Source organism: Penicillium hispanicum (genome assembly GCF_028827665.1).
Source record: "Penicillium hispanicum strain IBT 35686 chromosome Unknown utg000005l_segment0_segment0, whole genome shotgun sequence".
NCBI classification, from domain to species: domain Eukaryota; kingdom Fungi; phylum Ascomycota; class Eurotiomycetes; order Eurotiales; family Aspergillaceae; genus Penicillium; species Penicillium hispanicum.
In genome coordinates, this window is record NW_026623197.1 from 2,292,321 (window position 1) to 2,314,689 (window position 22,369).

At 53.4% G+C, this 22,369-nt stretch overlaps 10 protein-coding genes across 10 annotated transcripts; 6 read left to right on the forward strand and 4 right to left on the reverse strand.

Moving 5' to 3' along the window:
- Positions 1 to 128: 128 nt before the first annotated feature.
- On the forward strand, positions 129 to 2,011 carry N7459_006302 (Y-family DNA polymerase; the record flags this gene model as incomplete). The annotated part of the gene is made up of 2 exons (XM_056945486.1): positions 129 to 263; positions 326 to 2,011. The coding sequence occupies 2 exons, from the start codon at positions 129 to 131 to the stop codon at positions 2,009 to 2,011; spliced, it is 1,821 nt and encodes a 606-aa protein (XP_056799821.1).
- A 615-nt stretch (positions 2,012 to 2,626) lies between these two features.
- On the forward strand, positions 2,627 to 4,432 carry N7459_006303 (uncharacterized protein; the record flags this gene model as incomplete). The annotated part of the gene is made up of 1 exon (XM_056945487.1): positions 2,627 to 4,432. One exon carries the CDS (start codon positions 2,627 to 2,629, stop codon positions 4,430 to 4,432), a length of 1,806 nt encoding a protein of 601 aa, XP_056799822.1.
- Positions 4,433 to 4,959: 527 nt separating this feature from the next.
- Positions 4,960 to 6,161, reverse strand: N7459_006304 (uncharacterized protein; the record flags this gene model as incomplete). Its single annotated transcript, XM_056945488.1, has 3 exons — positions 4,960 to 5,359; positions 5,416 to 5,954; positions 6,021 to 6,161. The coding sequence occupies 3 exons, from the start codon at positions 6,159 to 6,161 to the stop codon at positions 4,960 to 4,962; spliced, it is 1,080 nt and encodes a 359-aa protein (XP_056799823.1).
- Positions 6,162 to 7,612: 1,451 nt separating this feature from the next.
- Positions 7,613 to 9,307, reverse strand: N7459_006305 (histidine phosphatase family protein; the record flags this gene model as incomplete). The annotated part of the gene is made up of 3 exons (XM_056945489.1): positions 7,613 to 8,453; positions 8,513 to 8,642; positions 8,692 to 9,307. 3 exons carry the CDS (start codon positions 9,305 to 9,307, stop codon positions 7,613 to 7,615), a joined length of 1,587 nt encoding a protein of 528 aa, XP_056799824.1.
- Positions 9,308 to 9,432: 125 nt separating this feature from the next.
- Positions 9,433 to 9,804, reverse strand: N7459_006306 (uncharacterized protein; the record flags this gene model as incomplete). The annotated part of the gene is made up of 1 exon (XM_056945490.1): positions 9,433 to 9,804. One exon carries the CDS (start codon positions 9,802 to 9,804, stop codon positions 9,433 to 9,435), a length of 372 nt encoding a protein of 123 aa, XP_056799825.1.
- Positions 9,805 to 11,315: 1,511 nt separating this feature from the next.
- N7459_006307 (MARVEL domain-containing protein) lies at positions 11,316 to 12,185 on the forward strand (the record flags this gene model as incomplete). Its single annotated transcript, XM_056945491.1, has 2 exons — positions 11,316 to 11,752; positions 11,858 to 12,185. The coding sequence occupies 2 exons, from the start codon at positions 11,316 to 11,318 to the stop codon at positions 12,183 to 12,185; spliced, it is 765 nt and encodes a 254-aa protein (XP_056799826.1).
- A 474-nt stretch (positions 12,186 to 12,659) lies between these two features.
- N7459_006308 (DnaJ domain protein) lies at positions 12,660 to 14,368 on the reverse strand (the record flags this gene model as incomplete). Its single annotated transcript, XM_056945492.1, has 5 exons — positions 12,660 to 12,830; positions 12,891 to 13,942; positions 14,005 to 14,098; positions 14,163 to 14,206; positions 14,263 to 14,368. 5 exons carry the CDS (start codon positions 14,366 to 14,368, stop codon positions 12,660 to 12,662), a joined length of 1,467 nt encoding a protein of 488 aa, XP_056799827.1.
- Positions 14,369 to 14,801: 433 nt separating this feature from the next.
- On the forward strand, positions 14,802 to 16,408 carry erg9 (bifunctional farnesyl-diphosphate farnesyltransferase/squalene synthase; the record flags this gene model as incomplete). Its single annotated transcript, XM_056945493.1, has 4 exons — positions 14,802 to 14,869; positions 14,935 to 15,997; positions 16,059 to 16,241; positions 16,295 to 16,408. The coding sequence occupies 4 exons, from the start codon at positions 14,802 to 14,804 to the stop codon at positions 16,406 to 16,408; spliced, it is 1,428 nt and encodes a 475-aa protein (XP_056799828.1).
- Positions 16,409 to 19,063: 2,655 nt separating this feature from the next.
- N7459_006310 (hemerythrin domain-containing protein) lies at positions 19,064 to 19,671 on the forward strand (the record flags this gene model as incomplete). The annotated part of the gene is made up of 2 exons (XM_056945494.1): positions 19,064 to 19,171; positions 19,240 to 19,671. 2 exons carry the CDS (start codon positions 19,064 to 19,066, stop codon positions 19,669 to 19,671), a joined length of 540 nt encoding a protein of 179 aa, XP_056799829.1.
- A 1,554-nt stretch (positions 19,672 to 21,225) lies between these two features.
- Positions 21,226 to 22,056, forward strand: N7459_006311 (A4/G1 family peptidase; the record flags this gene model as incomplete). Its single annotated transcript, XM_056945495.1, has 1 exon — positions 21,226 to 22,056. One exon carries the CDS (start codon positions 21,226 to 21,228, stop codon positions 22,054 to 22,056), a length of 831 nt encoding a protein of 276 aa, XP_056799830.1.
- Positions 22,057 to 22,369: the final 313 nt, after the last annotated feature.

Genomic DNA, 22,369 nt, shown 5'->3' on the forward strand with positions numbered 1-22,369 from the left:
CAGAAATCGCGACAGTGGCAGTCCCACGTGAAGAGTCAACGCGTGTCCACGTGACCAGGCGTCACTCCGCCATTGCAGCCTGGACAGCCGTGACTTTTCCTTTCAACACCGATGGCACGTCTGAGATAATGGCGTCCCCGGGAGGTCTGGACGAGGAGAAGACAGACCCGGCAAAGGACATCGTGGACGATGATACCCTAAAGTATCAACTGCTCGGACCTTCGTTGACCAAAGCGGGTCAAGACGCCGTTGATCAGCAAAAGGTACGCAGACTGGGAACGAACGGATCAAATTTTTGTGTTAGGTTGCTGATACCGTTGTGCAGGTATCGGAGATTATTTACAATGCCTCCAAGGGCTCTAAATTCTTTAATCACGAGCAAGAGCGTGATCGAAATTTGACCGTCAAGATCGAGCGTATTCTCAAAGAGAAGGCCCGGCTGGAAAAGCTGGACCTGAGCCATGAACTACGGCGAGCTGATGAGTTCCTTGCTGAACTGGAACTGACTCGAGATCTATCCCAATATGTGACCCACGTTGACTGCGACGCGTTCTTTGCCGCAGTCGAGGAACTGGATCGACCGGAATTAAAAACGGTTCCTATGGCCGTGGGAAAGGGCGTGCTGACAACCTGTAACTACCTGGCGAGGAAGTTTGGGGTACGCAGTGGCATGGCATCATTTGTTGCTAAGAAGCTCTGTCCGCAGCTTGTGCTTCTTCCCCAGAACCACGAGAAATATTCAGCCAAGGCACAAGAGATCCGTGCTATAATGGCGCAATACGACCCACTTTTCGAGAGCGCCAGCATTGACGAGGCATATCTGAACATCACGGCATATTGCACGGAGAACCAACTGGGTCCGGATGAAACCGTCGACAAGATGCGCGCCGAGATATTGGAAACCACGAAGATTTCAGTATCTGCTGGAATTGCGGCAAACGCAAAGATTGCCAAGATTGCTTCTAACAAGAACAAACCTAACGGCCAATTCCGAGTTCCGAATGACCGACAGGCCATCATGGACTTCATGCGAGAGTTGCCGGTTCGCAAAGTCAATGGAGTTGGTCGTGTATTTGAACGAGAGCTGGACTCGATCGGCATCAAGAACTGTGGAGACATTTATCCGCACCGTGCCTTATTGACCAAACTTTTTGGGGAAAAGGCTTTCCAGTTTCTGGCTCAGTGCTATCTTGGTCTAGGTCGCACCAAGATAGAACCGGTCGAGACCTATGAGCGGAAAAGCGTGGGTACAGAGTCTACGTTCCACGAGATAGGGAACAAGGAAGAGCTCCGGGCAAAGCTGCACTGGGCAGCTGAGGAACTAGAAAAGGACCTCGCCCGTACACAGTTCAAGGGCCGCACCCTCGTCCTGAAAGTGAAGCTGCACACCTTTGAAGTACTGACTCGCCAGACTGCTCCTCCGCGCGCGGTTTCGCAAGCAAAAGACCTCTATAATTTCGCGCTTCCCATGCTAGCCAAGCTAGAGAAAGATATTCCTGGCATAAAGCTGCGGCTCCTTGGCTTGCGCTGCACGAATCTGGTTAGCACCAAGAAAGTAGGGGTTAATTTCTTTGGTCCAGCAGCAGTCCAGGCAAAACCAATTCCCACCGAGGGTCGCGATCAACCGAGCGAGCATGAGATTAGCGCTGAAGAAGCCTTTGAGGCCGCAGCTCGTCAAGAAGTGCAAGACGAGATGAATGATCTGGAACAACTGAGTCAGGAAGCCAACCTGCCTGCTGCTTCCGATGCCGAGAATGCCACTGCAGCAGGACTGGGCGAGTCTCAACCCACCCAGTGGCAATGTCCCATCTGCGGTCGGTCTCAAGTTGCCGACGACCGGACCTTTAACGACCATGTCGACTTCTGTCTCTCCCGCGAGACTATTCGGGTAGCAACCCAAGACACCTCACAAGAAACACCTATGGCTTCATCAACCCGCAAGAGGAAAGCAACCTCTCAGCAACCTTCCTCCGATGCTGACCCGCGACAGAAGCGGCTATTTTTTCGCTGAAGATGCTAGCACTCGACTGCAAAAAAACAAACGATGCCAAGCTGTCTATGATCCCTGTGGCTCCATGAATATGCCACAGTGACAGCGAGCCACTTCATTCCCAACTCTCGGCTTGACATAGTGACTTCTTCACTCACTGTCCTATCCTTGCTGCAGCCCGGTTTTTTCCAGCCGCGATCGGCGGGCTGGATGTAGAGTGGAGCGTCAGGATGCCCATGCCAGGGCCACGCAGTAGGAGCTGCGTCAGGCCATGTATGCTGACCGGCGCAAACCAAATTATACCCAAACATGATGCATTACCGAATACTCTGTATTTTCCTCTCTATTTCTTATCATCGATAGTATCCAGGAGTCTAATCGTGATGTATATGCAGGCCGCGGCGCCGGAATCCTCGTTGATGCGGTGAGCCCCTGGCGCCCTAAACCCCTTCGGGGACGCATGTTGTCAAGCGTTCCTTGATTCTCCCACCTTCACACCTCCTTCCATCCATCAGGCCACACCAGACTCGCTTGTTGAGACGAAAACAAGGGCACCATTTCAGAACCGGCTGGTGCCATCATGCTCCACAGCCTGCGGTGTCTCGCAATGTCATCTCTTGCATCCCCTCCGCAACTATGACCTACGATAAACAAAACAATGGCCATCTCGGCAAACCGTTCACGCCTACCCTCAGCGCCGCGTTTCACCGCAGCAACAAATCTCCTCTAACGCCGAAACTTGCAAGCCCGAGTCCAGGGCACCCTGCTGCCCGCCGTCTTGCTCATCCCGATCACCTCTATTCCACCCCCTCCAAGGAGGATCTCCCCGCCGTCCCTCCCACTTTCCTCAGCGCCAATGTCACCCCTCGGTCGGGCTCGCGCAATACCCGGCGAGATGCGGCGTTCCCCTCCCCTACGAACACACCGACAGCTTCCAACTCACCTGCACCTTATACACAGCCCACAGTCGGGCTTGGTGTCAGTGCTGGGCGTCGAACCGAACGCAGCCCGGCTCGCGGGGCGAAGCCAGAGCAATCCAGAAGTTTGAGGGCAAAAACGTTGACTGCAGAAGGACAGCAAGGGTCACGTCCTAACTCATTCACCGACCTTGCCTCCGGCTCTCCTATGTTCTTCCATGCCTCCGATGCTCGGTCAACCGCCTCTTCTGAGGTTGAAACTTCCCGTCCGATGCAAGGGAAGATGTCACCGGCCTCGAGTTTTGTTTACGCTAATGGTGATCAAGAACGGCAGTCGTTGGGAGAGGACTTTCAAACGGTAAACTCTGCTGCAAAGCGTCGCTCCGGCGGTTTCTCGCGCTCGGTGTCCGGATCCAAACCGGCCGCATCGCCCTCTCCACGTTTAAAGTCCCCCAGGGTGTCGGATACTGCGCCCTTGCCCGAAGATTCTCAGGCGGTCCACAGTCCCAATCCCGATAATGGGCTCGATAGCATTCTGCAACGTTATGGCTCGCCTCCGAGTGTTGTCTCTGACAAACCCCCACTTCCCTTGGCTGGCAAACACAGGAAATCATCTAGTATGGACTCCTCTAACCACAGTCTGGCCCCTGGTGATGGGCTCCGAGCCAGCCCGGTCATCATTTCCAGTCTCAACGCCGATGGTCCCGCGCCAGTAATGTCTGATCAGATCCCTACCCTCCGCCCCCGCGTGTTCAGCAACGGTTCCTCGGTGTCCGCAGACCCCTACCAGTCTATGCCTTTGAGTCCTGGGAAATCAGAGTCCGCTGGTGGAGACATGGCGCTCAATGCCCGAACAGAGCGCAAGATCTTAGATTTGGAGATCAGCAATTCATCTCTGCTTGCTATCAACCGGACTCTGGAACGGGAAATGCGCAAACAAAACACAGAACTGCGACGATATCGGCGTTTGAGCCGATCCGGTCGTCTGTCCATGGCTCCTTCGACGCGTTCATTCTCAGGCACAGCACTGTCCACCACGAGTGAATTGGAAGAGGGCGTTAGCGAGCTTTCATCCATACGCTCTCAAGATGAATTGTCCGAGTACAGTGACGAAGACTCCGTGGCAGACGAGGGTGTCCTAAGCCCAGACTCGCTGGCCGAACACGATGCCAAGCACCGAGCACACGATGAAAAACGATTCATGCTGGACCTTGCCCGGCACCAGGAGCTTCTGGTTGATAGCCAAAAAATGAACCAAAGCCTCAAACGGTGTCTCGGATGGACGGAGGAACTTATCAAGGAAGGCCAGAGGGCTCTTGAGTACAACGTTCACGTCCAGGATATTGAATTGGGCGGGCGTGTTCTTTCCCCGGAGGAGCTGGGCGAGTTTGGTGAAAATGGACGAGGACTACTTAGTCCCTCCGCCAATTATTCCGCTGCCTTTACTTTCGATGAGTCCTCATTCGATGACTCCGCAGACCCGACAACCTTTCCTTTGCCTTCGTCTCCCGGCGGGACGGACTAATCTTCTAATCATTTTCCTTCGCTTGTACCATTTCCAAAATACCCCTTTCTCGTCTGCTTGCTTGATCTAGTTGCCATGTCTTGATGCAATATGCTCTCGGCTTTTGTCTCTCTCTTTACGCGGATCCCATCTCATTCATGCCAGATACGTCCTCCGGTGGCTTGCTCTCTTTTTGCGTTGATACGTGGACTACGGAGACGATTGATATATTGGTCCATCTCTTATCCTATATCCGGCCATGCCACTGTTTGACATTTGTGATAGATACCCGATGTGCAAATCTTGTCCATTTCTTGTACCTTTTAACAGCTCTTGCGTGAAGACTTGCCTTGTACAGTTACTCATTCAGAAGTGCGAACCATGCAGTAGCTAATATCCACCGATCACTCTTGCAACCATTTCTAAGATCTCCATTATATCAGTCCACAATTCCATTCGGCAGATATTCAGAACATTCGCCTGGAATATACATTGTCCTCCATCCAACCATATCCCCTTCTGCAAATAATCACGCACGGAATACCCGATCATGGAAATGGAAATTGGCCCATACGCTGTGCGCGGATGCCCTCTCTGATTTCTTTCAACTCTTTCCGACCCTTGCCTTCGAAATACTTCGGTCCCAGGTCCGGGGTATAGTACCCCTGCGGATAATACATATCGCCGTTGTCGCCAGGCAAAGGCTGTCCAAGCACCCACTTGAACCACGCAACAGGGCCCCAGCGATTCCAGATTGTGGGCTGCACATAGAACGGCGCGCCTTCATAGGACAGCACAAAGTTCCGGCCATGCTTGTTCGCCTCTTCAGTGAAAACATCCAGGCGCATAAAGCTTGGACGAGGCAGGGCGAGATAACGCAGAAACAGTCGGCGCAGCTCGAAGATCGATGCAAAGATGGCACTCAACGCACCTGGTGGCCGATCAATCCTGGACATGATGGTTAGAAAATGGCCAGTCGGAAGATGGTAGGGGATTGCTCCTACATCATTGCCCTGCGAAGACGCTCATCCATCAAGAAGGAAACAAAACAAACTCCAAGTGGCTTCATGAACCCTGGAAGGTTATAGACGAGGACATCGATGGTCTTGTCAGCAATCTCTTTGTTCCGAGAATGCGGCTTCATATGCTGTGTTTCATACTGCTGGCTCCAGGCATCTATCTCTTCCAGCCAATGGATGCCATCCCGGAAGCCAGTTGTGCCCGAAGGCAGTGTCGCATAGCTGATGCCCAGTGCATCACCGAGGCTCTTCCAGTATGTGCCGATAGCGCAGCGTTCCATCTCGGTCATCTCGCGCCATTCATAGAGCTGCACAAAGCGGATGGGTTCCTTCGCAAAGAGACTCAGCGTGTAGAGCATGTCGTCTTCGAGGATCTTGCCACTCGCCCGGTAACCTTGGTGGAGGAACTTGGTCCGCGCAATAGCCATCTGAGCACGCTCGGAGCTGGGATCGAAGGCCATGAACTCACCAATCAGGGTTCCAGTGTCGGCGTATCGCTTGAACGAGGTCGTGGAGTCGGAGAACTGGGATGTCTTCAATAGTAAGGTCGATATGGTTGGAATGCCATACGTCTGGCCAAGTCAGCTTACTATTTCATCGGGCTGTGAGCGAAACGCGTATCTCACTCGAAATAGGGCAAATTGGAGTGACTTGAGGACTATGAATGGAAACTCCATTTGCAAGATGGTTTTCTGGATGGCCCAGGCGTCGTGATCGGTCATCTTGCTCATTGACTCTCTAGTCTTGTAAGGGTATCTTCGGTGTAGTGAGTGGCATCGCTGGAATCTGAGAGATGCCGCCAGTGTACAGTATCCTACTAGGACTAACACACCATAGGTGATGCACTGTTCTGGCGTGGTACGCGATAGGGTGCTGAAAGGCTTCTCCCACATGCTGGGCGACACACTGGTCTCCATAGAGGATTCCGATATCAGATACTGAGCGAAGGAGACGTGATGGAGAATTCGATTGACTACCAGGTCCCTTGGATCCCCGAAAGAGGACTGTAATGTTGACTGTGTAGTCTTGGAACTTTGTCTTGCAAACGGCCGGCCTACCACCATTTTATATACCTCGTGTTGACTCCTATGCTCACTCGGCTGTCCACCTATCCATGCAGCTTTGAATACTCATGGCGATCATTGCCTACTGGAAGCATCAGCATCCAGCTGTAATTGTTCAAACACCGCGCGGACCGAGGGTTGAAGCTCAGACGAGGGCAGTATGTACAGCGACGTCCATCCTCCAGCGTGCGGGATGTATTCAATAAGCTGGTTGGGTATATCCTATCCAGTGACAGACTGCCCCGGATCAACGGCGTCGTGGAGAATGAATGGCGTGAGCCATTCCACCTGGCCGTGCCGAGGTTCTGGTCTTCCAGCGCAGCCTGCTGCCCGTTGTGCACGGATGACGACTGGCAACGAGGTATTCCCAGTCAGCATAATGGAGACACAAACCTAGCATACTCGGCAGTGCTATCGGAGGCCTCTGCACCGACATCGTACGACTGAGTCCAGCTCGGGACAATGATGACGGGGAGACTGAGGAGATCGTCGCGGGATTATTTGTCGCGGCGGTGGTTGGTCGACTTCCGCTAGACATGTGAAGCGTCGATCGGGAGGTGAAGTGAAGAATTAGTAAACGGCGTTTTCGACGGTCAGTGGTTTTGCATATTCCAAGCAGGTGTATGTTATGACCGGTGCCCATGCTGTTTTATGTCGGTCCTGATTTCGTCAAATTCGGCTGCCGAAGCGCAACAGTCCACAGTCAAGTTGGATTGGCGCTTCATTTCTCGTCGACCACTGTGCTACTCTTCTTGGAGACCAGCATCTAACCGGGAACGAAGGAATACGGCCTGTATAGTCCATCCTTAAACAGTTCACGGTCCGAGCGACTGGAGTCGTATCGTGAACGTAGCCCTGATCAGCAAAGGGCATCTCCATTCTGGCCTAACTCTGTACGTATGCTCAATCGACGCCAGATATCATCCGCGTATGCGCCCGTGGGAGCAACCTAGACACCGAGCAATATTCGATTGTAGAGAAGGCTACACGGATCTCTTCGTTACAAGTCATTCTCAGTGGATCAGCACAGAACATCTCATTTTGGGGCACAGTATTCACTACTGGCACGGCCCAAAGCCGGCTCGCTCAGTTCCGGGAGTAAATCAGTCAGCTCGTCCCTACTGGATTGGCTGGCCATTGGCCACCTGGGTGGTAATGTTGTAATCTCCAAAACATGCCTCCTGGTACATGGCCTCCTTGTTCAGCTGGGGCACCTGGCTCAGGAACTGCTTGACGGCACAAAAGCCATTCACGGAGTCATCTTTGCATAGTCCGTCCACCGGGACGGGAGCATTGTTGAGCACGAACCGAATGTAGTCGGTGGTATCGGACTTGGACAGATCTGGGTTCTTGTACGCCTGTTCCTGCAGGTTGTCGAACGACACATCCTTGGGGCACGTCCAGATTTCCGAGGTGAGACGCGCGCCGAACAGAGCGATCTGTTGAGCGTTGAATCGACGGAGAGGGGCGTGGGCGACCTCAGTGGGCAGGCCATGTGGACCGGATTTAAAGTAGTCGAGACTGAGCGCCGCGAGAACCGAGGTGATGGTATCGTCGTGGGACATGTCCATGTACAAGGGCTGGTGCAGCGGGAAGTCCTTCAGGTTGTCATCATAGGTATAATTGATGCTGCTGTCACTGCTCATGATAAGACGTGACTGGAGGCGTGCAGCAAGCTCTTGTACGTAACCAATCCCCTGGGCACGGCCGCTAGGAGCACCGAAGCCATAGTTACCGTAGAAGTCCAGGTCAATGGCATATTCAAAGTCGCGCCATTCCTGTTCGGTGAATAGCGAACAGAAGGACGAACGGCTGAAGGCAGCATACTCGTAGGGGCATAGGTTAAACATGGCATATACGTCCATGGAGTCAAGGTCGAAGTCAGCTGGGAGAAATGCAGAGAAACGCTTGAGTGCGGCTTCAGTCAACTTTGGGATGAAGATTTCAAGGCCATTGTCTCTGGTAACAAGTCAGATTTCTGTGGACATAATTCGTCAACTAGCGTCTCAGTCACCTACCCAACGCCAGAACCATTCGTGCAGGCGCTTGTCGAGGAAAGCGTGTTATTGAAGTCGTCCTCTTCGGGTATAATGACCAAATTGTACTCCGAGTAAGAACTGTTTGCGCCTGTGTTTCCGAAGAAACCACCTGCATTCTTATTAGTGATGGGCAACCTCCCAGACCACGGATGACTCACTCAGCCACCAGCGAGCACTCTCCAGAATCCGCGGGTACGACGTTGTGCGGAACGTAGGCTTCGGCCGGGCGGTGCCATTAGGAAACACATTCAACGACGAGTTCCACGCCGCGTCGCCCGCACCAGCCCGATATAGGAGTCGGCCATATTCGCTCCAGAACCACGCGCCCGAAGTGACCTCGGTAGCCGCACCGTTGGGCAGCAGCGTGTTCCGACCCAGCCGATACTCCCAGTCATTCAGGAACTCCAGCGGGCCCGAACCGAGCTTAGTGTCCGGATGCTTCTTGGAGTAGTTAGCCAGCTTCTGGGCGAAGTCCTCCATGCCCGGGCCGTCGAGTGGCCACTGTGTGGGATATCGCTGCGCATGACGGTGAAGCACATGGACCTGCGACAGCTCGCATTGGGCAGGGAATCCCTTGGAGACATTGAACCCGGGTGCATCGGCGTAGGGACTGAGATTGCCCCAGCTCGTTTTCATGTCAAACCCGGAGGGATAGGAGGTCCCTGTTGGGCCCGCTGGTGCCGAGGCGGAGCTCGCGCTGGAGCTCGGTAGGGCCAGGACAGCATGGCTGCCGGCCAGGGCGACGAGGGCGAGTGTGGAGTGCAGAGGCGACATTGGGGTTTCTTGATCCGGGACACGTTGGATTCAATTGAATTGAGCACAATCTGAGCACGAGACCATTGGAATGCCATGGGCATGCTGGCCGATATATACTAGTTATCGCGCAGTGTATCGCATCGCTATCGTGCAGCTATCGCGCAGCGCGGTGAGGGGAGGATCGGCCGTCCGACATGCCTTTCGTGGAAGGCTGGAGCCTCTGCGCGCCCTTTCTCCGCAGACGCAGTGCGATATGCGGCCGGCCGCTGCAACGCCGGTGGTCGTCCGGTGGGTGCCCGGTGGTTCCAAGGTTGCCGGTGGGTTGTCGTTGGCTCATCCTCGAATCCGTGAGCCTTTTCTCCCCACCGGCGATCCGGGGAGCCGAACACGGCAAGCGCTCGTGTGATGCAAGCATTGTGATCGCGGCCGCGGCGATTGTGGACAAATGCTTGGCTCAGCAGTGAGGATTCTTGATCGAGGCCTGCATCTCTCTGTCTTGTAGTGAGCAAGCGCATCGACAGTCGAGGAGCGAGACGAGAGTGGAAATAATGTGGTTGTGGAGTCTCTCGGAGACATCTCCCTCTTCGGGCGCTGAAGATAACAGAGTCGTAGTGAGAATTAGAATTGGATGTTGGCTCAATCGACATAGTTAATCTTGCTTCAGCACAGGCTGGAGATTCCCAATCCTGGCATCCATGAGGCTGATCGATACATGTCACCCCGAGTCAATCGACCATTGTGATATATATTGATGTGCACAGTTTTCCTGTCACCACCTTGTAAGCCCACGTTACTCGCAATCTTGACGTTCATGAAAGACCTTGAATACCGAGGAGGTCCGTAGGATGTGCTATCTCACCAGTCATCGGAGTTGTCCGAGACGAAGAGATTGGCTAGTAGCGGTGGGGTTGGGGGAGCATCTCAGATAAAGTACCTCAATCCTTTTCAACCCAATCCTTTTCAACCCAATCAAAAGTTGAACTGATACTGCAACGAGAGGCTCTAGTCTGAAGCATCGCGAGGTAAACACCTGGTATTTGCCTTGGGCTACACGGATGTAGACAAGATCTCAATAGAAAGACAATCGGGCGTTGTATGCGACAACCCGCCCGTGGAGCGTGGGACAAGTCATGAATGGAATTGTCGTGGAATTGCGCTTCTAGCACAGGAATGGGCGCAACAGCAGGATGCAGTGTCTATGTAGTGACACTGCGTTCGAGGCCAACGACCAGCCCTCGCACAATGGGGAAAGGAGGTGTGCGAATTATGTCGAATCCGTTCGCAAGTGCTAGCTCTCCTAACTCTAGACAAGACGAAGTCAATATCGTTGAAGCTCGCATCCGCCCGCCAGAGATATATAGATCGGAAAAGCTGCGTCAATAGTGTATCTCGACGCGAGGAGGCGGCCGGTGTGAGCAGCAGTGCTGGTATGTATGTATGTACTTGCGCTCACCTTCTCTTCATCCCGCAGCGAGTTCATTTGACTGATCACATCGCTCCAGCGCAGACACATCAATGTCCCCCAAGGGATCCCGACAGTGGAAAATAGAGAAAAAGAAGGGGCCCTTGCCATGCGCCCTCAACAACGACGCCATTCGGACTGGGAAAAGCTTCCATCCCCCATGTTTCCAATTTCAGCTCCCCCAAGCGCGTCGGCCCAATACCACTCGCTTACCTTGCACCGATTCGGGTCAGGACGAGCGCCATCTCGACGTGGCTGCTCGTGTCAGATGCGCACAATTGGGTTGAGGTGTTCCTGTGGCGCTGTCCTTCCAGACTCGTTCCCAATGCTGCAGGAAGGCTGATCCCTGGAAACCGCGCGACAGCGGTGTCGATCTCGCTGCCCGGCCCAAAGTCAATAGATCCAGCGACTGGACGAGGGTTGTCAAGTCGCACGTGGAGGCTGCAGATGAAGAGCAAGGGACTTCCCCCCTTGGAGAGCACCGGTGCTGGGATTTGCATTTATTTACTTCGTCTGCTCCTCCCGCTTGTCGGGTGTTGTCCTTGAGCCTCCCTTTGCTGCACTATGCTGGCACTCCATATCACCCTCTACGCCCTCCTAGGCGCATCGCTTGCCTTTGCGATTGTTGAACTGGGTCTTTCTGCATATGTTGTCTCCTACTGGGGTGGGACGCGCAAAGAGGCCTACTGGGATCCCTCTCAGGGCTTTGGGTACCGAGATGTGCACGTTGGCACACCGGGCATCCTCATTTTCCTCATCTTCTCGGCATGCTGGACCATCCTGGTCTCCCTCGCGGCTCTGGTGCTGCCGTGGTTCTATACTCGCAAGGGCTTCGTTAGTGCCACGCTGAACACCGTGCTTGGTATCGGATTTGCCGCTGTCTATTTTGTGAGCATGGTCTTCTGGCTGGCCTGCTTTGCCGATATCGTCTATCTGCTTCATGGGAGTACTAGCACAAGTCCCTATCTAGATGCCATCATTGCCTTTGCCGTGCTGCTCTGGTGCGTTTCTTACTGGATCGTTCTGCGCAGCCCCTGAACGACGTGAAAAAAAAACAAACCTCAAAAAAAGAAACATGAGTACTGACAAATTGTGTGCCATGACAGGGTCCTCTTTCTCGCCCTTTTCATCCTGGTTATCCTGGCTCTCTGCGGTGTGTTGCTGTCAACCTGGGCCGGCTATCAGTCTATGCGCAAGCAGAAGATGGACTCCACGCCACCACCGCCGCCGCCCGCCAGCGAACCTGTTCATGATCGCGATATGCCGACGAATACAAACCCTGCCGCTCCGGCTTCCGAGCTGTCGACGCGTGATGCTGAGGCTCTGCATAACCAACCACCCAGCCAGTCCCATAGTGTCTCGTCGCCATCGGCGGTTGTCAGTGCGGAGCTGAGCGGTGACAGCGTTCATGATCATCACGCCAGCCATGCGTAGGAAGCCGACACATGGGAATCTAGGTTGCGATGTGGCTGTTGATTGAAATTTCGAGCGAGATGTTGGAAAGGGTACTCGTGTAATGCTAGCGGGAGAGAAGACGGTTCGTGATGGTGGACGATTGTATTGGATACCCCGGGCTGTACTGGAAATTATTGGTAATGTGCAATGTCGATCTTCCTGGGCTTTGTCTATGATCGGAATACACGATGTGCAAGCTAGTATGCCTGGTTTGGCGGGAGCCATGGAAGAGTGGAGGAATCTCTGCGATTCAAAGGGTCCACCGACCCAGGTATATAAGGCATTCTATGGGCTCAGGCGACTGTTGTATGCGCACACGCGAGACGACGTGCTGGAAACGATAATGGGACCGGCGATTCGGACACGGACAAGGGGCAGCGCGCATGTCCAACAGCAAAGAAAAGCAGATGGGGGCTGGAAACAAAGCATTACGAGTAATCTTCCAGGGTACGTTCAGGCCGCAGGCTTCTCGGCTTGCTCAGGCTCAGGCTCATGGGCATCATGGCTAGACTTGCCCTTCTCCTTCTTCTTCTTCTTCTCATCCTTGCCCTTCTTGGTCATCGCCTCGGCCATCAACTGCTCGAAGGCCATATAATCGCCCTCCTCTTCAGGGTCGCGCTCGGCCTAGTATCATCACGTTAGCAAACAAAAAGGACGAAGACCAACAAGGGGGGTCACTCGTACCTTGGCGTAGATGTTGCCGGCAAGCACCAGGGCGTGGGCACGCTCCACACGTTTCTCCAGGCGGATCCGCTTGTCGCCCAGGATCTGGTCGCATACCTCTCGCAGGACACTCTGGATCTCGAACTTGCTACCGCGCCATGCGGCCGCCAGGATCTTGCCCGTGACCCTCTTCTCATATTCGGCCTTCTTCTCGTCGGTCCAGTCATCGCCACCACGCTCCTCCAACTTGGCCATTTCCTCCATGGTCATCTGGGCATCAATGGCCGTGGAAATGGTGGTCCATGTCTCCTTCGCCAGAGTACCCTTGTCCTTCAGCCGTGAGAAGAAGCCAGAGATCCCAAGGAACTTCTGAGACTTGAGGAACGAAGTGCCCTTTTGGACATAGGTGGCGCCGACGGCGTGCAGAATTTCTAACCCGAAGGACTCCATCTTCAGGTTCTCGACCTCGAGGCGGATCTTCTCCTCAAACGCGCGGGTCACATCTGAGCCCTTGTCGGTTTCTGTCCAGACGCTGAGACGATCAATGAGTTTGTTGGCCAGCGTGTTGACCCGCTCCTCACGAGCCTTTTTGCGCTCCTCCTCGAATGCGGCGAGGCGCTCCTGTTGCTCCTTCGACAGGCCCTTCTTCTTTTCCTTCTTACGCAGCTCCTTCTCCTCCTGAGACAGACCAGCTGCCTCCATCCGTGCTTCCTCCTCGGACTTGTCCATGAGGGCCTGTTGACCAAAGTGTCGTCGGGGCGTACTAGTTCCAGAGCCTTGGCCCGTCGTTTGCGAAGGAACATGGGGCTTCTCGCCAGTGCTGGTGCTTGTACCAGTCTCGCCGGCCGGGGCAGCCGAGCCCTCAGCAGAGACACCTTCCCCGCCAGCTGCCTTCACCTCCTCGTCATGGACGTGGAGTTTTTGTTCCGCGGACTCGGCTAGCTCCTCCTCTTCCATCTGCTGCATCGTGATATCCATCGTCGCGGTGAGGTCCTTCATGAGGGAGATCTCACCAATCAGGTCCACGAACGCCTCACCACCAAAGATCATGCTAAAGAACTCGGACGGGTCCTCTGAGCAGCATTAGCCCATGTCCTCTCCTCCGTCGCTATGCTATCCACGGGCGTCCACCTACCGAAGCCTCCGCCAGGCACAGCATCCTCCTTGCCGAACTTATCATAGCGTTTTCGTAGTTCTTCATTGCTGAGAACTTGGTAGGCTTCGCCGATCTAGGGTTGACGTGGGTGTTAGTCTGGGGTTGTGGTGTTTAGCGTGGAGAGTCGGGCCGCATACCGCCTGGAACCGTTCGTGCGCAGTCTCATCATTGGGGTTCTTGTCTGCCGTAACGAGTCAATACCAATCCCATGCAGAAGAAGAGGTTGTCGCCTTATACCAGGGTGAGTGACGATCGCGAGCTTCCGGTAAGCCTTCTTAATTTCGAGCTCGCTCGCCGTCGGTGGCACGCCCAGGGCGTCGTAGTAGGTAGTATCAGCGACCATCGTGAAGGGTGCGGCAGAGAAGCTCTGCAGTGGTCGAGATGTGCAGGATCTGAAAGTCGGCAGAAAAAAAAACCAACCGTTAGAGTAGAAGATGCGTACACGACGAAACCAATTTTTTTTTCTTCGCTCGTCCGCGCAGGCTGCTCGGCGCAAGCGAATTCCCCGCCATGACGCTCACCGCGCTGACAGCCGCAGTCACGTGCCGTGCGTTGCTTCCCGCCCCTTTTCTCCGGCTTTTTCCTTTTTCTTTGTCTTTGACTTTTCTCTTCCTCGCTTCTCTCTGCTTCTCCCACTCTCGAGTCCTCGAGCGTGATTTCTTCTCCCCCTTTCCCTCTTCATTCCTGTCCACCTAGAGTACATCCTTTTCCTACTGGGTCATTGATAGGATCTATTTCGTTGACTCTGTGGACACGCGTGTCCTCCCCCACCCACGATGGGTTTGATTGGCAATGTTGTCTACTACTCCTTCCACCCCAACCAATTGAGGTCTATTCTCCAATGGTATGCGTTCTTTTTCTTGTTGATCCCTGCACGTCAAGATCTTGGCTAATCATGCTTTCGCATAGGAAAGTCTGGCACAACGCCCCTCATGAGCGTGACGAGTCCAAGGATACCGAGACACAGAAGATCTGTTTCAAGTTCTTGGACCAGACCAGCCGCAGTTTTAGTGCTGTCATAAAGGAGCTGCACCCGGAGCTGCTTCTTCCGATCTGTGTGTTCTACCTCGTCCTTCGCGGTCTGGACACTGTCGAGGATGATACCTCCATTCCCCTGGCTGTCAAGGAGCCCCTCCTCCGGAACTTCAAGGACAGGTTGACCGAAGATGGCTGGACCTTCGACGGGAACCGTCCAGAGGAAAAAGATCGAGAGCTGCTGGTTCAGTTCCACAACGTCATTACCGAGTTCAAGAACATGAAGCCTGCCTACCAAGCTATCATCAAGGACATTACGGACAAGATGGGCAATGGCATGGCTGACTACTGTATCAAGGCTGAGAATGAGAAGGATGCCAGCGTAAAAACAGTCTCGGAGTACGATGAGTACTGTTGGTACGTTGCCGGCCTGGTTGGTGAGGGTCTGACCCGTCTGTTTGTCGAGGCCGACTTTGGCAACCCTGCTCTTCTCAAGCGCCCGCGCTTATTCAAGTCTATGGGTCTGTTCTTGCAAAAGACCAACATCATCCGGGACGTCCGCGAAGATTTTGATGACAAGCGGCGGTTCTGGCCTAAAGAGATCTGGTCGAAACACGTGGACAGTTTCGAGGACCTCTTTAAACCCGAGCATAGGGAAGCTGCCCTCAACTGTAACTCGGAGATGATTCTCAATGCTCTGGAGCACGTCGAGGAGTGTCTCTTCTACCTGGCCGGTCTGCGCGAGCAGAGTGTCTTCAACTTCTGTGCTATCCCTCAGGCCATGGCCATCGCTACGCTGGAGCTGTGCTTCCGCAACTATTCCATTTTCGAAAGGAACATCAAGATCACGAAGGGCGATGCTTGTGAACTCATGGTTCAGTCCACCCAGAACCTGAACGTGCTGTGTCAAACCTTCCGTCGTTTAACACGTCGGATTCATAAAAAGAACACCCCCAAGGACCCCAACTTCCTGAAGATCAGCATTGTTTGTGGCAAGGTAAGATTCCCTTTGCACTCGCTTCTTCCCGACAATGTCGAAGATGCTTACGGCACTGTAGATTGAAAAATTCATTGAGAGCATTTTCCCAACGCAAAATGCTGAGGATGCCCAGCGCCGCGTTAATGGCGAGCTCTCTGCGCAGGAGCAGAAGAAGCGTGAGGAGGATGCTGAGAACCGGTCAGATGTTTACTTCCTGATGGCTCTCATGGGCTGCATTGTCATCTTCATTGCGGCCTCGATGGTAAGTTGGCCCAGATGTCTCGCCTTAGCTGCGCCAACTGACCCGTCTTTCAGATGCTGGCTGCTTGGTTTATGGGTGCCCGTTTCGACCTGGCGTGGCAGGAGATCAAGTCTGGCAACCTGCGGCCTCCCGCTAAACCCTCGTCGATCGTCCACCCCGACCTTTGATCGATCTGCTTACTTTCTACGGCGTTACGGCCTTTACATTTACTGCCTAATCTTCGATTCCCCCTGCCGGCGGCGCACTGTTTCATTATATCCCCCGCCATCTGCACCACCGGCCCCCTCATGTGTATTGATAATAATAAACCATTTTCGCATCGTACCGATGCCATACTAACCCTATCGTGGTTTGACCTCAGCGTTCTCTTTTCCACCAGCACGGATGTCAAATTGCGATCCGGCCCTTTCATGGCTGCGGTTGTGCCGAAGAAGTGCTTATATCGAGATGGAGATTTTTCTCTTTGACCAGTGATGTACTAGATTTGTGTCCAACGGCGTCTGACTCTAGTCGGATGCTGAGGTGGCACACGTCCATTGAAGATCTGGGACATACCTCGCCGTATTTATCAAATGTAGACTTGGTTATTCTGAGTGATTAGGTCGATAGGTAGCGTCGAGTGCCCCTTCAATAAAGTCTTTTCTTCTATGGCCCTGATTCCTCAACACCAATTATCACTAAACCCTTCAGGGTATGAGGTGTAACTTGATTCGGGCAGAAACCTTTGATAGACCGGAGTGCCACTCCCTTCACCACATTGGGTGACCTTGATCCATTGTGATTAATTCCACCCTCCGGTTCTTCGTCCCCAACTATATATCTTTCGGAGCAGTTGCAACCTGCAGACCTTAAGTTTCAGTGCAGCTGGTCGGGAGATGGCTCAAGACAAGAGGTTCGCATATCAACCGCTTCCGTCAATAAATCCACCCTGTCGAACAGAGTCCATTCGTGCTTCCGACTTCTCTCGTATATTCCAGGTGGGATCTCGGCATTCACGGCACGGCCGTTGCCTTGGATCCACCGCATCCTTAGCAACTCCATCTCCCCAGCCTCGGTGGGTTATCAGTCCGTCTCTCGAATAATGTGTTCGAGATTTGAATCGACCCTGCAGCAAAGCATTTGGGCCAACAAGCCCCGGATGGCGAATTTCTCGTCACGCCACGTCGGAATCGACGGCTTATCTGAAGCTCAACGAAGGTTTCTTAGTTAGCTCTGGTCCTGGATGCCTCATCGCCGGTCCTTTCTCGGAGATATTCGGTCGAAATGTGGTCTATGTGGGATCACTGGCGATTTCCATGGTCTTTATTATGGCCTCTGGCTTGTCTCCAAACATAGATGCACAGATAGCATTCCACTTCCTAGCCGGACTCTTTGGATCGACCCCTCTCACTTGCGCCGGCCGCCCAGTTTCCGACCTATAGAACTCTCTGGAAAAGATCTTTGGCTTTCCTCTCTTCGCGATATCTGGATTTGGCGGTCCTGTACTTGCCCTGTTATTGGCAGCTATATCAGAACAGGCGACCTGCCCAGCTGGCGCTGGACTGAATGGACTACTCTGATCCTGGCAGGATTGGTTCTGTCCCCGAAACCAATCCCCCTTGCCCTGCTCTCGTGGAAGGCCCATCATCTCCGACAATTGACTGGCGATGACCGATACAGAGCTGAAATGGAGATTACCCAATTGACATTTTGGTCTCGCATGCGAATTTCTCTGAGCCGGCCGTTTGTCTTGACTGCCAATGAGCTCATCATAATCCTAATGGCTCTATACTTGACCACGATCTATATCGTTCTCTTCACCTTCCTGACCCGGAATACCTTCCTTTTCTCTGACGTAAACGGCACCTTACAAGGCTTGGCCAACGTCTTGTTTGTGGGTATACTTGTCGGACTACTGCTAGCAATCGCTCTTGTTCCCTTGGTATACTCTTGGACAAAGAAAGACATGGTCGTAGGACATGGCCAAATTCGCCCTGAATGCAGGCTGTGGTACTCCATGCTTGGAGGGGCACCCGCCAACCCTATTTACCTCTTCTGGGTGGGCTGGGTCAGACTATGTGAGTGATTTTTTATCCCTTCTATTCCTACAAGAAGTTCCTCGCCTAACAAGCCTTTTCTCTAGTCGTCAGTCGGCCTCTGGTCCCCACTTGTTGCAACCGCACTATTTGGCTACGACGTCATTTGCATCTTCCTCTCGGAACATTTCCTTTTGAAACGATTTACTATACGAATAGTAGGGGTAATCGTTTAGTACGATGGAGGTCTTCTACCAGATTCTGTGGGAGAAGGTATTCGTGGCGGCATGGGCGATGATTTGCTTCGCCAGGTTCGAAGACACGCTTCAGGAGTGTGACCTTCAAGTGAACCAGATATCTAGGAAGACTGGCGAAGAGGCGACATGGTGCGTTCTTCATGCCATGGTGGTAAAACCATGGTACATTCCGAGAAATAAGGCTCGTTTTGTTACACTATCGATAACAGGTTCATGAATATGTCGGAGAGAATGACAGATGGCTTCGATCCATCTGGGGGTAATCAGCGAGCACTTCCTGGGTATCGACGGACTAGGCGGCTGGGCGGTCCCTAGTGCATCCGTCGAATCAGAAATCTCTGCTCTCTCATCACCCCCGGATCCCCTAGTTCTCACTCTGACATCGCCTTTTCCCGTCTTATCACCGCGAATCGGTAGTGATTGGTGCTTGAACTGCCGTCCCATGCGCGGCTTGCGAGGACTGCGTCCCCCACGGTCATCATTCCGGCCTTCCAGCTCGCCCTTTGTCCCAGGCCGTGGCTACTCAGTCTCCCCAACGCTCACCTTTCAGATGGCAGGCAAGAATAATATGCCGTCTGGCTCAGGGGAGTCTTTACACCCGCTGTCGGCCAGTGATTTCCGAACGTACAATCGCATGTCCGAGCAGATGGATGCATTTGTAAGGCTTACGAGCGCGCTGTTCGCCCCCGCAGCAAGAAAAGAAAGATCACTAACGACAGTTTCCAGCACAACCACTTCCGGTTATCATGGAACCAGCTGTGGGACTCTTGTACTGCGGCTGGGAAACGACCTGGTGGTCTCTCGGCGCGCCAGATGATCATGATGGGTCTTCAATTCTGCTCCCAGCTTGACTTCCACCACTCGATTGAGGAACAGCATATCTTTCCTATCCTGGCCAAGAAAATGCCCGAGTTCCGAAAAGAGCTGGAACTTTTACGTCAACACAAGCAAATTCATGCCGGTTTGGAGAAGCTCGAGACCTATCTTGAGAGTTGCCGGACTGGCGAAGAAGATATGCGACGCGAGGAAGTCAAGCGTCTCATGGAGGGATTCGGAGAGGTCTTGTGGAAGCACTTGGATGAGGAAGTCCGGACACTAGGCGCCGACAATATGCGCAGATACTGGTCCCTCGAGGAAATGCGGCGGCTTCCAATGTGATGCAGAGACATCATGCTATCACGTCGCGCTGTTCAGACACTATACTGTCTTCCCTGTGTTCACGAAATCGTCTCAACTGTCTTAATATCACTGCTTATATACCCCTCTCCCATTCTCATTCCCTTTGTGAATCCAGCATTCTGACTATCAAGCGTTCTCATTTCAAATTCGAAATTCCCAGTCCTCAGCAAGCCCACAAACAGCACGGTTAAATCGGCTTTTCCTGTGGAATCAGTTGGCATTCAGAGTCTTACAGGATGGAGTGTGGAGATTCGGTGGGTGTTCTGCTGAATAAATGTTATTCTGCTTCCCATCCCACGGCCGCAGCTGAGCCAACTGGTGAAAAGCCCGATATATCTCGGTCGGCCATCACGTCAACAGCACCGGTCAGACCCGGGGCAGATCAACTGACAAGACAAGACCTCAATCATGCTCCAGAGCATGTGCGTATCCAGTTGGTTGCACTTGTATGTATTGATTACGAATACAAGATTGGCTTCACGACCCCAACCGCCAGCCCGAACCGCAGGCAGTTGTTTCTAGCACACAAGCTCAGCAATCCAACAAAACTTTTGATCACAAAAGATCAGCAAGTGATCAACACAGATTGCCGCTTCCAGCGACTCCGAGCATGCGGCACACCAACCAAAACACGCGAAGGGAGCTTGTGGAATGCGCTGGTTTGTCGCCACTTCTTGGCCGGTATGCCCGCCAGTCCGTGCTGTTCCGGAGGCGTCTTGAGACTTGTCATGGCACGATCATCTCATTTGGCAGATCAAGCACATTTCTAGACGTTTTCTATGCATGGTTTCAGCTCTTGTCATCGTGCTGCGCTATGGTCGCGCTTGGTGGGTTGTATCCAGTGGTTATACATCAGACAGAGAATCCGTGATTTATTCACGTCGAGCCAGGCCATAATGCTCCCATGCAGATCGGCATGCTCTTTTTGTCGTCCAGTATATCTTGGCTTCAGTGATTCGCGAATCTCGTCGCTTGCATGAGATCGGAGTCCGACGCCGATCTTCAGCCGATCCGTTGCGGCCCCGGGATATGACTGATCTTGAGGAATGCATCTGTCACCAGATGCGCCAGCTGATCGCCAGTCTACCTGTTGCCTTACGCTTTGGTCGGATGATGTTAGCGGAAGCTGCCTGTCGAGACCCGCTGCCGAGCCACTGCGATGGATGAGTACGTGCAAAAGGGACACGATCAACACCATCCACCTACTCAAATAAGCAAATCAGAGGAAACTATCGTTTTGCACTGATTTATTTACCTGCTCAGCCTGCTTGGTGTGTTTCACCCCACTCCCTCAGCGGGTCCAACACCAAATACCTTCCTTCAGACCCCGTGGATGGAGTCAAGAACCACGACAGCACGAGTCCCACTTCCCCATGCGGCTGGACCACCGCATGCGACATCGCGGGGATGAGAATATAAACTCATCGTCAGACTCCAGCAATCCAAGAGGATAATCTAATTACGCCACATTTCCCTCTCACACCCTGATACCTCTTCCGGAGCCGAAGCCTTCTTCCAGTTACCACTTCCAATATGAAGTTTACTACCACCGCTCTCGCTACCGCTATGTTGGCCAGCGGCGCTCTTGCGGCACCGCGTGCTGGACTGGCGGAGCGTCTTCAGGCTCGCGGTGCCCTGTCTCGCCAATCTCTGCCGGCCGATAAGCTGGAAAGCCTCGACGAGGAGAACAGCGTCCTTCTTAAAGATGGGTCCGACTCCGCCGATGTCCAGTACAGCAAGAACTGGGCTGGTATCGTGCGCGAGCAGCCTCCTGCCAGTGGCACCTACACTGCCGTCTCGGCCACTTTCAATGTGCCCGATCCTACGGCCACCGACAACTCAGGGGAGGTGCAAGCTGCCTCTGCATGGGTTGGCATTGATGGTGATACCTACACCAATGCCATCTTGCAGACCGGCGTCGACGCTTACATCCAAAATGGCCAGAAGTCCTACGACGCGTGGTACGAATGGTACCCCCAGACCGCGCAGAACTTCGACCTGGACTTGTCCGCGGGCGACGTGATCGTCGCCAAGGTCGAGTCCTCGTCGCCCAGCAAGGGCGTCGCCATTATTGAGAACAAGTCCTCGGGTAAGAGTGTCACCAAGACTCTGTCGGCCCCTTCGACCTCTGCGACTCTCGGTGGCCAGAATGCCGAGTGGATCGTCGAGGACTTCAACTCGGGCTCCACCATGGTGCCTCTGGTTAACTTTGGCACCGTGACTTTCAGCGGTGCCCAGGCCCAGGCCGGAGACGGTTCCTATGGCGTCAACAATGCCGAGACTCTGGATATCCAGCAGAACGGAAAGGTTCTTGCGGAGGTCAATGTGGAGAGCGACACCGAGTTTTCCGTCACCTACCAGTAAGCACCCCTTGGGGGGGTTGCTGGACTACCTGTATATAGCCATTAGGCATGGGATGTTCGGATTTTGTGGGGATGGCGTTTATGGATATCTCTGTGTTCATCTCAGAGCTGGAGGCGCTTGTGTTTTTCAAAGCCACGGGCAAGGAATACCTGGCTTAATGCTGTAATCGAATATAATTTGAACCGGGCTCTCGTGTATTTCAATTGGCGTGATACCCGACGCAGAATTCCTCTCACATTATCCAAATGCTTTTGTTCGAAGTCGGTAACAATGCTATAGCGAAGTTCTTCCCATCAGAGCTCTGGCCAAAAAA